The 14,219-nt window shown below is 40.5% G+C and overlaps 1 protein-coding gene across 20 annotated transcripts in view; it reads left to right on the top strand.

Moving 5' to 3' along the window:
* Positions 1–9,246, top strand: part of USP28 (ubiquitin specific peptidase 28) — a 77,745-nt gene extending 68,499 nt beyond the window's left edge. For 13 of the 20 annotated variants that reach the window (XM_004052155.5, XM_019037523.4, XM_019037524.4 and 10 more), the window contains 7 exons: positions 531–626; positions 2,067–2,245; positions 2,365–2,443; positions 3,238–3,317; positions 3,834–3,957; positions 5,438–5,633; positions 7,700–9,246. In XM_004052155.5, coding sequence (XP_004052203.1) covers positions 531–626; positions 2,067–2,245; positions 2,365–2,443; positions 3,238–3,317; positions 3,834–3,957; positions 5,438–5,633; positions 7,700–7,875 — 930 coding nt within the window. In that variant the 3' untranslated portion in view covers positions 7,876–9,246. The remainder of the gene's footprint in view (positions 1–530; positions 627–2,066; positions 2,246–2,364; positions 2,444–3,237; positions 3,318–3,833; positions 3,958–5,437; positions 5,634–7,699) is intronic. The other 7 variants (XM_019037525.4, XM_055356916.2, XM_055356918.1 and 4 more) reach the window with 1 other exon arrangement.
* The last annotated feature ends 4,973 nt before the right edge of the window (positions 9,247–14,219 follow it).

Raw genomic sequence — 14,219 nt, 5'->3', positions numbered from 1 at the left:
GCGACAGAGCGAGACTCTGTCTCCCAAAAAAAAAAAATCCTTGAAAAGTTTTTACTTTATGGAGTCATATTTGTATAGTCGCTAGTTTCCAGACTATTTTAAATGTACTGTTTATCCTAGTAAAACTCTAAAGTATTTGTGTGTTTAAGATATACACCCAAAGTACAGTTAGTTTAAATTGGAATTCTGACCTTAGACACTTCCCCTCTGAGAACTATAATTTAACTTAATTCTTCAGCAGTGCCATATTGGGAGATATTTTTAGGCGTACATCTTTTTTCATCCTACTGAATTAGAACATAGAGTGTAGGAATAGCTTGTCTTGGGCAGGGTGTTGACATTATGTAGAAGGACAGAGGCAGTGGGTGCACATAGGAATGGGTGTGTGAAACTCAGCTTGCAATACATGCTGGCCAAAGAGCACACTGCTCTGCTGCCCTTTAGCACTCTGTTCAGCCTGCTTTCATACAGTCTTCTGCTGAACCTTTCTTCTCTCCTTTCTCTCTGTGTTTTGTGCCCCCTTGTGGTAGGTGATGCTGAGCCCTGCCATGCAAGGGGTCATCCTGGCCATAGCTAAAGCCCGTCAGACCTTTGACCGAGATGGGTCTGAAGCAGGGCTGATTAAGGTATCTCTGTTTTTAAAATTCTAATTCTTACAATATAGGCATCATAATATTGGGGAAATAATTCTATAAGAAGGGAAAAAATGGGGTTAAGGCTGGGTGTGGTGGTGTGTGCATGTAGTCCCAGCTACTCAGGAAGCTGAAGTAGAGGCTCACTTGAGCTCAGGAGTTGTAGGCTGAAATGTACTGTGATTGCACCACTGCACTCCAGCCTGGGCAACATAACGAGATCCCATCTCTTTAAAAATAAAAAGGACTGGGCACAGTGGCTCACACCTGTAATTCAGCACTTTGGGAGGCCCAGGAGGGAGGCTTGCTTGAAGCCAGGAGTTCAAAACCAGCCTGGTTAACATAGTGAGACCCCCATCTCTACTAAGGAATTTTTTTTTTTTTTTAAATTAGCTGGGCATGGTAGCACATACCTGTAGTCCCAGCTAATTTGGAGGCTGAGGCAGGAGGATCACTTGAGCCCAGGTGTTCAAGGTTGCAGTGAACCATGATTGTGCCACTGCATTCCAGTCTGGGTGACAGAGTGAGACCCTGTCTCCAAAAAAAAAAAAAAAAGTCTTCTGTGAAGTGAAATATGAGACTTCCTTTCCTGTCCAACTGATGAACAAGCTGTTCGCTTCTCTTCTCTTGACCCTAACCCAGCCTTGGCTAGCAGTAACATTCTCTGTGACATCTAGCCTAGAGGGCTTTTCATTGTTGTTGTTAGGAGTTATCTGTTAGTAACACTGAGTTAGATTGTGCCTTTGTAATTTTGAGGCCGTAACAAAGTAGGCCGTGTTTTTAAAAATACTTGAGTAAAATTGCATTTGTATAGATGCTTTAAGTTTAAGTCATTGACACGCAAGGATCTGCCTTTTATAACAATTAAAACTAAATATTTGTTTTTCTGAGAACTTTATGAGAAAACTGAATTTCTTAAGAGTACAGTAGGCTGGGCGTAGTGGCTCATGCCTGTAATCCCAGCACTTTGGGAGGCCAAAGTGGGTGGATTGCTTGAGCTCAGGAGTTCGAGACCAGCCTGGGCAACATGGCGAAACCCAATCTCTATCAAAAATACAAAAATTAACTGGGCATGGTGGTATATGCCTGTAGTCCCAGCTACTTGGGAGGCTGAGGTGGGAGGATCACCTGAGCCCAGGAGTTCAGGGCTGCAGTGAGCTGTGATCATGTCACTGAACTCCAGCCTGGGTGACAAAGTGATATTCTGTCTCAAAAAAAAAAGTACAGTATGTTTTTGGTGCCAGAATGCTAAAAGAGTTTCATCCCTTATGAAATGCAAGAAACTTAAAAATTCCATAGTTGTTTTTGTAATTCGATATGAATTTTTTAGAAGTCTTTTTAGAGTCAAGAGACTGCCTAGCTCCTAGGCATCAATTTCTGTGTGCAGAAGCCCACAGCACACTATTTTCTAACCATTGATTCTGCCCTTAATAGGCATTCCATGAAGAATACTCCAGGCTCTATCAGCTTGCCAAAGAGACCCCCACCTCTCACAGTGATCCTCGACTTCAGCATGTCCTTGTCTACTTTTTCCAAAATGAAGCACCCAAAAGGGTAGTAGAACGAACCCTTCTGGAACAGTTTGCAGATAAAAATCTTAGCTATGATGAAAGGTGAGAAGAGAATATTCAGGTGAATCCCTTCTTGGTCTGGGTCGGGCTAGATGGACTCCTCCGTTGGGGAGGTTTTGCCCTGTGCCTTTTCATTGCTTTCTGAACTTTGTCCCACACAGATCAATCAGCATTATGAAGGTGGCTCAAGCGAAACTGAAGGAAATTGGTCCAGATGACATGAATATGGAAGAGTACAAGGTAAAGTCTTTTCTTTAAGTCTATAGAGCAAAAACATTAATTCCTGAGGTAAATGGTACCTGAGGCAAAATAAACAATTTTGTGCTATTACAAACTGATTGTTCTTCCACTTTCCCCTCAAAATCCTGGTAAAGAATGGATAAATGATATTTTCTTGCCCTCAGAATAGCAGGTCTCTTTATTTTCATTCTTCAATTAGAGTGAGTCAACATTTCACTTCCCTTAAATACCTATTTTAGCCTTGTCCTAGGCAGTAAAATTCTTGAAATCATGCTTTTGGTTTGTTTTAAATGATAAAGTTTTAAAAATATGCATTAAAATACATAGCTACACATGTTTTCAATTGCATCCTATGTAAAACAATGTTATGTACCACCCAAGGTGTATTCACCACACTTACTGAACTTGAACTTGCTCTGTATGACTAGAAATGTCCGTGTCCTTCCATATTTTCAATATCTGGATGGTTTTACCAGTCCTAAAGAGGTCATTCACTTAAGCTAGAGCTGAATATCTTTTACATAGCTGTTAGAAATTAGGATAAAATCCAAAGCTCATAGGAAATAAATACTTCTGTTACTCAAGTGAAAGGAACAGAACATTGAAAATTAAGGTCAGTGGTAGACTTTTATTTTAAATGTTGAGTAGGTTTTTATCTGAAAGCTTTTGTTTGTTATTTTTGTGGCTAGCCAGATGTGCTCAGTAAATATTTGTAATGAATTTAAAACTTAGATGGGAAGGACACTAACAATCTATTATGATCATGATTATTAATAATCGTCATTCTTTTTCAGAAGTGGCATGAAGATTATAGTTTGTTCCGAAAAGTGTCTGTGTATCTCCTAACAGGCCTAGAACTCTATCAAAAAGGAAAGTATGTTGGCCTTTTATTTTACCAAGATTATTAGTCAGGATGCTGTTCTCTGTAGATGCCTACCTGGGAATACTAAGAGTCACAGCCATGCATAACCTCCCTTGTCACATACACTAGTGTGCCTCTTCTCTTGCAGTGCTTCGGTTTTGCTCTAAACATCACACATGGTTTTTCATCCTTCATATGATGAGATGTATTAGCTGCGAGATAATATTGTGCCAGGCTGTCTTTGTGATCAATGAAGATGAACTCAGAAAATGAATTTTTGAGTTGATATAGACCCTAGTGAGCATTTCTTGTTTTAGAGATGGGAAAACCTGAGGCCTAGGGAAATTTCATATTTGCTTTGGATGGCTAGGCCAATTTGTAGAAGAGGTGAGACTGGCTACGGTCTTTGGCCCTTCACTTTTTCGGAATTGCAGCCAAGTAGGTTCTTGAAATGGGGAAAAGTGAGGTCTAAGCCCTAGATTTTAGTAAAAGAGCACTCAGCTGTTGTTTATCTCCCATTTTTCTAAGGTACCAAGAGGCACTTTCCTACCTGGTATATGCCTACCAGAGCAATGCTGCCCTGCTGATGAAGGGGCCCCGCCGGGGGGTCAAAGAATCCGTGATTGCTTTATACCGAAGAAAATGCCTTCTGGTTTGTACTGTTTGTAAAGCCTTAAGGTTTTTTTGTTGTTTACCTCTGCTCCTTAAAGCCAGGAAAATATATGGCTTTCAAAACAGACTATCTCCAGCAGGTTGTAGATTTCCCCCCAAAATTCTCATGAACAGTTTTACATTGGAACAGGTTTTTTTTCAGTTACTTTTAGTGAATGTCATTCTTCTTCAATGATAACTGATAGAAGTTAAGATGAGAATCAGTCATCCCTCTGTGTGCCCTTCATGTATGCCTGCATTATAGATTTTATCACATTGCTTTCCTACTAGGTTGTAAATTCCTTGAGCTCAGATCCTTTTCTCTCACTCAGCCATTTCCTCTGTGCCTGTCATGTAGGAAGCATGTAATAAATGTGTGTGGAAGGAATGCAGCATTTTTTCCATGTTCACATTTAAGTTGGTAGACTTAAAGTTTTAGTGACTTCTGACACTCCATTTTTTTAAAATAAAGGTAGGAACTGTAAGAATTGGTCCTGCTGTTCTGATAACATCATTGTCACATACTAGTGAAGACTAACTCTCTCCTGGCCTGATTTGCACTGTATAACTACATGGAAAGGCAGACCTACATCCCCTTGCCTCCCCAGGGGTTTATGTGATGTGTGTCCTTTGGAGAACTGTAAAGGGGTGGCCTGCCTTCAGAGTGTGGGCTTGTGTGTGTTTTCACCAATACCCAGCAAATTTGCCCTTCACAGAAGTCAGGCCAATATTTCTACCACTGCCTTTACCTTGTTCATACCGAATGGGTGAGATTAAGTCATGACATATACTCAGTAGCTTTATTTTCTGATTTATACTTTGACATCTGTATTAGTTATAGGTGTGGCAGGGCCACTTTGAAGCTGAAAAGGGATCTTGTTGGTTTGATGGATCTGAATTTTATTAGAGCCATGTTTTTATATTTTAAATCACCAAATAGATTGACATTTTGAATATCCTACTCAGCTTCTGAAGTAATGCAATTATAGGGATTTAGACTCTTTCCATTATTGAGTCCCAACCCCTAGTGTGCATCAGAATCATATAGGGAGCTTTCAGACAGTCGTGAAGCTCAGGCCTCTCCCTAGCAATTAAACCAGAATCCCTGGGAAGGGCCCTGGGCATCAGTGTGTCTTCTGCAGGTGATTCTGATGCTCAGAGGAGATAGAGAACCAGTGAACAGGTCTTTGGTTGAAACAGGTGTTAAGCATGACCTTGACTTACAAGTTTAGGCCAATGGGTCATAAACTTTACAGCATTAGAATCACTTTGGGAGCTTTCATGAAATCCCAATGTCCCGGTCATCTAAACACTAATTAAATCAGCTTATCAGAAGTGGGAACCAGGCATCAGTAGTTTTTAAAGATCCCTAAGTACATCCAATGTGCAGTAAAGTTTGGGAACCACTTGTTTAGACTGTTATTAAAGAGATATTTATCTTTTTCAGACTTTTCCCACCTAATTCTACCTTTTATCTGTAGGAGCTGAATGCCAAAGCAGCTTCTCTTTTTGAAACAAATGATGATCACTCTGTAACTGAGGGCATTAATGTGATGAATGAGCTGATCATCCCCTGCATTCACCTTATCATTAATAATGACATTTCCAAGGATGATCTGGATGCCATTGAGGTCATGAGAAACCATTGGTGCTCTTACCTTGGGCAAGATATTGCAGGTATATACTCTTGCTAATAATATTCTAAGGTTTTGAGAATTCTAGAAATTGCAGTGTTCTCACTTGATAGCACTGGTTGCCAAACCTTTTTAAGGAATTGGAACCTTCTAGCATATAAATAAATTAAAAATGGATCTGCTCTATTGAAACAAGAGGAGGGAGCCTGGGCCTCTGCCCCTCTTAACCTCCCTTTAGCTTCCCCATGACTGCCAAATCACCTCCATGGGCAACCAACAAGCCTGGTTTGAAAAAAGTCACTGCTCTCCAGGAATGTCAGACTTCCATTACTCTCTCATGTGCCAAAAGATGAACTCTTTTATAGTTTAAAAATCAAAATCTGGCTGGGTGCAGTGGCTCACACCTGTAATCCCAGCACTTTCAGAGGCCAAGGTGGGCAGATCACCTGAGGCCAGGAGTTCAAGACCAAGTCTGGCCAACAAGGCGAAACCCCATCTCTACTAAAAATACAAAAATTAGCTAGGTGTGGTGGTGGGCGCCTGTAATCCCAGCTACTCGGGAGGCTGAGGCAGGAGAATCACTTGAACCTGGGCAGCGGAGTTTGCAATGAGCCGAGATAGCATCAGTGCAATCCAGCCTGGGCCACGGAATGAGACTCCATATCCAAAAAAAAAAAAAGAAAAATCATGCAGAGTATGGTTATGGGAGGGGTGCCTTGATGAATTTTTTCTGTGGCTTGAAGTTATATAGCATATTAACTATGATGACTTCAAGATTAATTAGTGGACTATCCTTGCTTGTTTAAAGCATCTTGAGGAGGGAATGTAAAGCTGGTTGTTTTTAGGTGAGTTCAGTAGACTTGGAAAATTGTTATATATTCTGATATGAATCCTCTTTGTTAGGTTCTCACTGATATACTCTATTGATGGGGCTGGGCACAGTGGCTAACACTTGTAATCCCAGCACTTTGGGAGGCCAAGGTGGGTGGCTCACTTGAGCCCAGGAGTTTGAGACCAGCCTGGGCAACATAGTGAGACCCTGCCTCTACAAAAAATGAAAACTTAGCTGGGTATAGTGTAGTCCCAGCTACTCAGGAGCCTGAGGTGAGAGGATTGCTTGAGTCTGGGAGGCCGAGGCTACAGTGACCCAAGATCATACCACTGCACTCCAGCTTGGAGTGAGACCCTATCTTTAAAAAACAAACAAACAAAAATGGCCAGGCGCGGTGGCTCACGCCTGTAGTCCCAGCACTTTGGGAGGCTGAGGTGGGCGGATCACGAGGTCAGGAGATGGAGACCATCCTGGCTCACACGGTGAAACCCCGTCTCTACTAAAAATACAAAAAATTAGCTGGGTGTGGTGGCAGGCGCCTGTAGTCCCAGCTACTCGGGAGGCTGAGGCAGGAGAATGGCGTGAACCTGGGAGGCGGAGCTTGCAGTGAGCCAAGATCGAGCCACTGCACTCCAGCCTGGGCGACAGAGCGAGACTCCGTCTCAAAAAAAAAAAAAAAAAAGATATTCCATTGACTTGTTCAAGTGTTTAAGTTGATAGTATTTATTTAAAAATCCTGTAATAGCTAGTTGCCATGTGTTTCCCTTTACTGTCTTCAGTTTTTATTTAGACCAAGCTTGTCCAACCTGAAGCCCAACACAAATTTCTAAACTTTCTTAAAACATTATTAATTTTTTTTTAACCTCATCAGCTATTGTTAGCGAGGTTCATGTGTGGCCCAGGGAAGCCAAAAGACTGTACACCCCTGATTTAAAACCATGTGTATACACTGATATATTGTAAACATTTGAAAGAAAATAATTACCATCATATCTATGCTAGAGTATCATATCTACTTCCTTGTATTTTAAGAAGACAATTGGTTAGAAGACCCTTTCGTAATAAAGTAATTATATAGTTGTTATATAGCAGTGAGCTAAAGTTTGGTTTATTTGCCTTTGCTCCTGGTTTGGCCTGAAGGAATAATCATTTATTAGTAGCTGGCCAGCATAATGCTTTGACCTTTGAGGTTAGGTGAGGGGCTAATAGAAGGCTTGTTCACCTTTACTCAGAAATCTGTTTAGCTGTATATGTAACCATCTGTTTTCCCTCCACAGAAAATCTGCAGCTGTGCCTAGGGGAGTTTCTACCCAGACTTCTAGATCCTTCTGCAGAAATCATCGTCTTGAAAGAGCCTCCAACTATTCGACCCAATTCTCCCTATGACCTATGTAGCCGATTTGCAGCTGTCATGGAGTCAATTCAGGGAGTTTCAACTGTGACAGTGAAATAAGCTCCCACATGTTCAAGGCCCATTCTGGTTCCTGGCTGCCTGCCTCTTGCACAGAAGTTCGTTGTCATAGTGCTCACCTTGGGAAAAGGATTAGGTGAGCACATAAGATTCCGATTCAGACCCCAACCATGCTGCATGTGTAAAGAAGGATTGAAAATAAAATTGCACTTTTTAGGTACAAAATCATAAAAGCTGTTTCACTAGAAAAGGCAGAAAGCAGTGTATTAAGGTGTTGAATTACGCCAGAAGACCTGAAATGCCTTGTACCTACAACAATGCTTAGGCTTTTCTAAGTCTCTTGCCACTTTTAAAATTATCCTTCAGGCATAAATATTTTTGACAGCAGAATAGAAGAATGATTCATGAGAACCTGAACCAAATGAACAGCTACTAGTTATTTTATCAAATACAGATGACATTTAAAAATTCTTAACTACAAGAGATTAGAAATATAAACCTTGCCTGGCTCTTGCCAGGAGATAACAAAATGGGTTGCTGATGAACTGCACCCTTTTACATGTGGGTAGATTATAAGCTCACATGGCAGTGAGATGCTGAAAAGTCAAAAGAGACCTGTCTCTCTCCTTTTTTTTCTTTCTATCAGTAAACCAGAAAACCTCATACTCAGTCCTCAATGAAAGAAAGTAAAGTATTAAGGACTTTAGACAGAAGAGCATTGTGTAACTTGACTGAAGATCATGCATTAATAGTTATTAGGCATTTAGGTAAAATTTTCTAATACCTAAAAATTGTCAAAAACAGTCAGTAGGGCTACTGCTGGCCCAAAGACCATTTTGGTCCACCTCCTCTTTTTTGCTCTTTTTTTTTTCTGAGACAGTCTCACTGTGTCGCCCAGGCTGGCGTTCAGTGGTGCAATCTCAGCTCACTGCAAACTCTGTCTCCGGGGCTCAAGTGATTCTCATGCCTCAGCCTCCCAAATAGCTGGAATTACGGGCGTGCACCACCACACCTGGCTAATTTTTGTATTTTTAGTAGAGATGGGGTTTCACCATATTGGCCAGGCTGATCTCTAACTCCTGGCCTCAAGTGATCTGCCTGCCTCAGCCTCCCAAAGTCTGGGATTGCAGACAAGCCATCATACCCGGCCTTCTTTTTTGCCCTTAAAAGTAAGGGATGTGGGTTTGTACAAAAAAAAAAAAAAAAAAAAGAAAGAAAAAACCAGCATACATATGCAAAACTATATATATATGTATATGTAGAGAAAAATACTTCCCATTGATCATTTTTAAAAGGCTTCTGATTGGATGTTGTGTTTTAACCAAATTTTAAAGATTAATGGAATCATGAAAGGGAAAAAAATTGATACAACTATGCAGATTTTATAAATGTGCAATAAAAGTATTTGTTTTACCTTTGGTGTGCAGTATGGTCTTTATTTAAGTATATATTTTCCATTTGGGAAATGGACATACTTGGTATTTGTCTTGTTCCAATTTTTCTTCTTTAAAACCAAAAAGCAGATTAGAGGGTTGATAAACTGGATGGGGACTGACGCGCCAGTGTTTGAAATAAAAGGTAACAGTCAATTCTTGAGCAGCACCTAGTGGTAACTGAAACTTTTTAGTCTCATTGGCTATTTGCATTGCATGTAAGCTTATCTACTTTGTAATTTGTCAAATTTTTGAATGCAAAAACAGCAATTTTCTTAGAATGGAGTTTCTTATATAGTCATTCCTCAGCAGACACTGGCAATTGCTCAGACCCCTGCATATACCAAAATCCATGCATACTCAAATTCTGTAGTTGGCTTTGCAGAACCTACGTATAGGAAAAGTTGACCCTCCATACGCTTGGGTTTTCACATGCTATTTTCAATCTGCATTTGGTTGAAAAAAATCCTCATGGGACTCATGCAGTTCAAACCTGTGTTTTTCAAGGGTCAAAATGTATTTTGATTAATGGTAGGCCATGCTTTACAGATATTCAGAGGTGCTTTAGTGTTTTAAAACTCATCGCAAAGATTTGTTTCATGGGAAGTTGATCAATTTTCTTACTGATTACCCTTTACAGTTTAACATCCTGTGTGCCACCATTTGCCTTTCACTTTTTAATCCCTGTCAATATTGAGTCCTGTGTGCAGTGCTTCAGTTATATTATTTTACTTAACCCTGGGATGACGATAGGGACCATGATTTATCCAAGGTCGTAGATCTTGTAAGTGGTAGAACTAGGACACTAATCCTTGGTGTGTCTGACTTCATAGCCTGTGCTTTTAACAGATGTTCAACTGTCCTTGGTAATCGTGTGAAATATTTTGTTTTGTGTCTCCTTAACAGTAGTTATTTCCTGATCAGCTATTGGGAATCTACAGTTGGCAAAGAAAGGAACGGATGGACATCTGGAGTGTGGTGCTGAGTAGTCTGTATCATTTGGATCCACCAGGGGGAGTGCTGAGAACTATTAATAGTTTCTTATTCCTAACAGTAGCTGGCTGCCTTTAGGTACAACCAAAGGCCTCCACAAACTAAGGTCTCAGACTGGTTTGTTTGTTTGTTACCCAGCTGTCAGGCTAAGCATTTTTTTTTTTTTTTTTTTTGAGACAGGGTCTCACTCTGTCCCCCAGGCTGGAGTGCAGTGGCACGATCTCAGCTCACTGCAACCTCTGCCTCCTGGGCTCAAAAGATCCTTCCACCTCAGCCTCCCAAGTAACTGAGACTACAGGTGTGCACCATCATGCCCCACTAATTTTTGTATTTTTAGTAGAGACAGGGTTTTGCTGTGTTGCCCAGGCAGGTCTCAAACTCCTGGGCTCAAGCGATCCCCTCGCCTTGGCTTCCCAAAGTGCTGGGATTACAGGCATGAGCCACACCGCCTGGCCTGGTTTTTACCTTTTTAAAGGGTTGAGAAGAATAAGGATATGGGGAAGAAGAAACCTATGTGACCCTTACCCAAAATGATTCAAGAGTTTGAGCAGGATACTTCACCTCAGCATAAATTCTCTTGAGACTGGATTTAGACTGGGTTAACTGGAATTGCAATCATCTTCTGTTTGGATTTCTTAGCTCATTTAAGAACTAGCAGGCATACTAACTCATTTTTACCCTATCCACTTCAAGAACATACGAGGTAGATAACATACAATAAAACAATTAAATGAATAAGAGAGATCAAGTGGAGTGCTGGGAATGTAGCAAGGGTAGGACAGAAGGGGGAATTAATTGTGCCAGAAGTCATGTAGCTGTTAGTTTATTCATTTTCCTTGCTCAGTTTATTGGGTTTCATTGTATGACCATATTCACCATTTATTGTCCTTTGAGCTTCCCATGTTTGGCTGTTAATGCACAATCCTACCAAGAACATTCATTGTACATGTCTTGATGCACACACGAATGCATTTCTGTTGGTGTATAACTAGAAGTAAAATTACCAGGTCATATAACCAAAGTGGTTACACCAGTTTGATCCCACCATCGGTTTATGAGTTCCAGTTGCTCCATATGCTTGTCAACATTTGGTTTTATCAGTATTTTTAATTGTAGCCATTCAGGAAAGTGTGCAGTGATAATCTCATGATTTCAGTGTACACTTCCGTGAATACTGACAACATCGAGCATCTCTATATACTTACTGGCCTTTGGTCATTGTTTTTTGTAAAATACCTATTTAGGTATTTTGTTCATTTTTGTTGTTGGATTTATTGTCTCTAACCTATTGATTTATAGGAGTTCTTTATATCTGCTAGCTATGGAGCCCTTATTGGTTGTATGCATTGCATGTATCTTCTTCCACTCTGGCTTTTCACTCTTGGTGTCTTGATGAAAATAAGTTTTTGATATTAATATATTTGAATCTATTCATCTTTCCTTTCATGGTTAGTGCTTATCATGTCCTCTTGAAATTATTACCCAAGGTCATAAAGATACTCTGTTACCTTCCGGAAGTTTCACCTTTTTTTTTGAGACAGAGTCTCACTCAGTCACCCAGGCTGGAGTGCAGTGACACGATCTCGGCTCACTGCAGTCTCTGCCTCCCGGGTTCCAGCGATTCTCCTGCCTCAGCCTCCCAGGTAGCTGGGATTATAGGCATGTGCCACTATGCAGGGCAACTTTTTGTATTTTTAGTAGAGATGGGGTTTCACCATGTTGGCCAGGCTGGTCTCGAATTCCTGATCTCAGGTGATCTGCCCGCCTCGGCCTCCCAAAGTGCTAGGATTACAGGTGTGAGCCACCGCGCCCAGCCAGGTTTCACCTTTGATAGTTGATTGACCAAGCCCTGTTTATTGAAAACATCATCCATTTTCCAGTGCCTTGCACTGCTACTTTTGTCATAAATCAGATGTGTTCACAGGGGTCTGTTTCTGGGCTCTTTTGCCTGTCCCGTTATCCTGTTTGTCTGCTTGTACCAATATTGCACTTTTTTTCTTTTTTCTTTTTTTTTTTGAGGTGGAGTCTTGCTCTGTTGCCCAGGTGGAGTGCAGTGGCGTGATCTCGGCTCACTGCGACCTCTGCCTTAGGGTTCAAGTGATTCTCCTACCTCAGCCTCCTTAAGTAGTTGGGACTACAGGCACATGCCACCACACCCAGCTAATTTTTGTATTTTTAGTAGAGATGGGGTTTTGCCATTCTGGCCAGGCTGGTCTTGAACTCCTGACCTCAGGTGATCTTCCCACCTTGGCCTCTTAAAGTGCTAGGATTACAGGCGTGAGCCACCGCGCCCAGCCTTCACACTTTCTTAATTAGTATAGCTTTGTAACAAGTCTTTATTTCTTGATTTCTGGTAAAAAAAACTTCCCTCCAGTTTTGTACTTCAAGATTGTCTTGGCTATTCATTTTTTGTTTGTTTGAACAGGGTCTCGTCACCCAGGCTGGAGTGCAGTGGTATGATCATGGTTCACTGCAGCCTCAACCTCCCAGGTTCAAGTGATCCTCCCACCTAGGCCTCTTGAGTAGCTGGGACAACAGTAGCTTGCCACAACACCTGGCTAATTTTTGTATTTTCTGTAGAGATGGGGGTCTTACTATGTTGTCCAGACTGGTGTTGAAGTCCTGGGCTCAAGTGGTCCTCCCAGCTAGGCCTCCCAAAGTGCTAGGATTACAGGCATGAGCCACTGAGGCTGGCCTCTTGGCTATTCTTGATCCTTTGCATTTTGGCATAAATTTTAGGATCAGTTCGTTAGTTTCACACATGCACACACAAATCTGCAAGTATTTTTGATTAAGTTTACAATGACCAGAGATAATTTGGGAAAAACTGATATCTGCGTGGTATATCTTATTTTTTAAAGGTTTTTCTTAATTTTTATATAAAGGTCTTCCACCTCTTCCAAAAGATTTATTCCTGGGTTTTTTTAAGTTTTGACATTCCTGGTAAATGTCATTTTTCAGATTGCATTTTTATTTCTTCTCATATCTAGAAGTGGATTGATGTTTAATAGTTTATAGACTTCAGAAGATTTTTTAATATACATAATTATGTCATCTGTGAATGATGACTTTTATTTCAAATTCTTAACAATTTTTATTTCTTTTTCTTGCCTGATTACACTTACTAGGACCTTTGGTACAATGCTGAATATACAGATGGTGAAAAGTGGGCATCTTTGTCTCCTAGTATCTGGTGGGGGGGGTTCAGTATTTCACCATTAAGTATGCTGTAGGTTTGTTGTAAATTCCACTTATTAGGTAGAAGAAGATTCCTTCTGTTACTAGTTTGCTGAGTTTTTTTTAAGCTTGAATTTTATCAAATGCTTTTATTTATGTCGAGATGGTTACATAGGTCTCTTTATTCTGTTAATGTGTGAATTACATTTCTTGATTTCCAATGTTAAACCAGCCATGTGTTGTAAGAATAAAGTAAATTTGACCATGATATTTTTTATATGTAGGTGGATTTTTGCATGAATATTCATAAGACAGATTGGCCTTGTATTTTCATTTCTCATAATGTGCTTGTTAAGGTGTTGGTGTCAAGATTATTCTGGCCTTATTGAATGCATTGGCAAGTTGTCTTGTTTTCTATGCTCTGGAAGAGTGTGGGTAAAATAGGGTTATTTCTTCCTTGATGATTGGAAGAATTCATTGTTGAAGCCATCTGAGCCTGGAATTGTCATTTTGGTTTGTGGGAATGCTTTTAATTACAGAGGTAGTTTCTTTCAGATATGTGGGGTTTTCAGATCTTTCTGGTTGCTTCTTTGTATCAGTTTTGGAAAATTATTAGAAGTGTGTCCATTATATCTAAAATTAAAATTTTATTTACAGGAAGTTCATAATTTTATCTTGTGACTATTTATTTATTTATTTAGAGACAGAGTCTTGCTCTGTCGCCCAGGCTGGAGTGCAGTGGTGCAATCTCGGCTCATTGCAACCTCCGCCTCCCAGGTTCCA

Source organism: Gorilla gorilla, chromosome 9 (assembly GCF_029281585.2).
Source record: "Gorilla gorilla gorilla isolate KB3781 chromosome 9, NHGRI_mGorGor1-v2.1_pri, whole genome shotgun sequence".
Classification (NCBI taxonomy): Eukaryota; Metazoa; Chordata; class Mammalia; order Primates; family Hominidae; genus Gorilla; species Gorilla gorilla.
The sequence above is the reverse complement of the archived record's forward strand: the minus strand, read 5'-3'. Positions and strand labels throughout refer to the sequence as shown.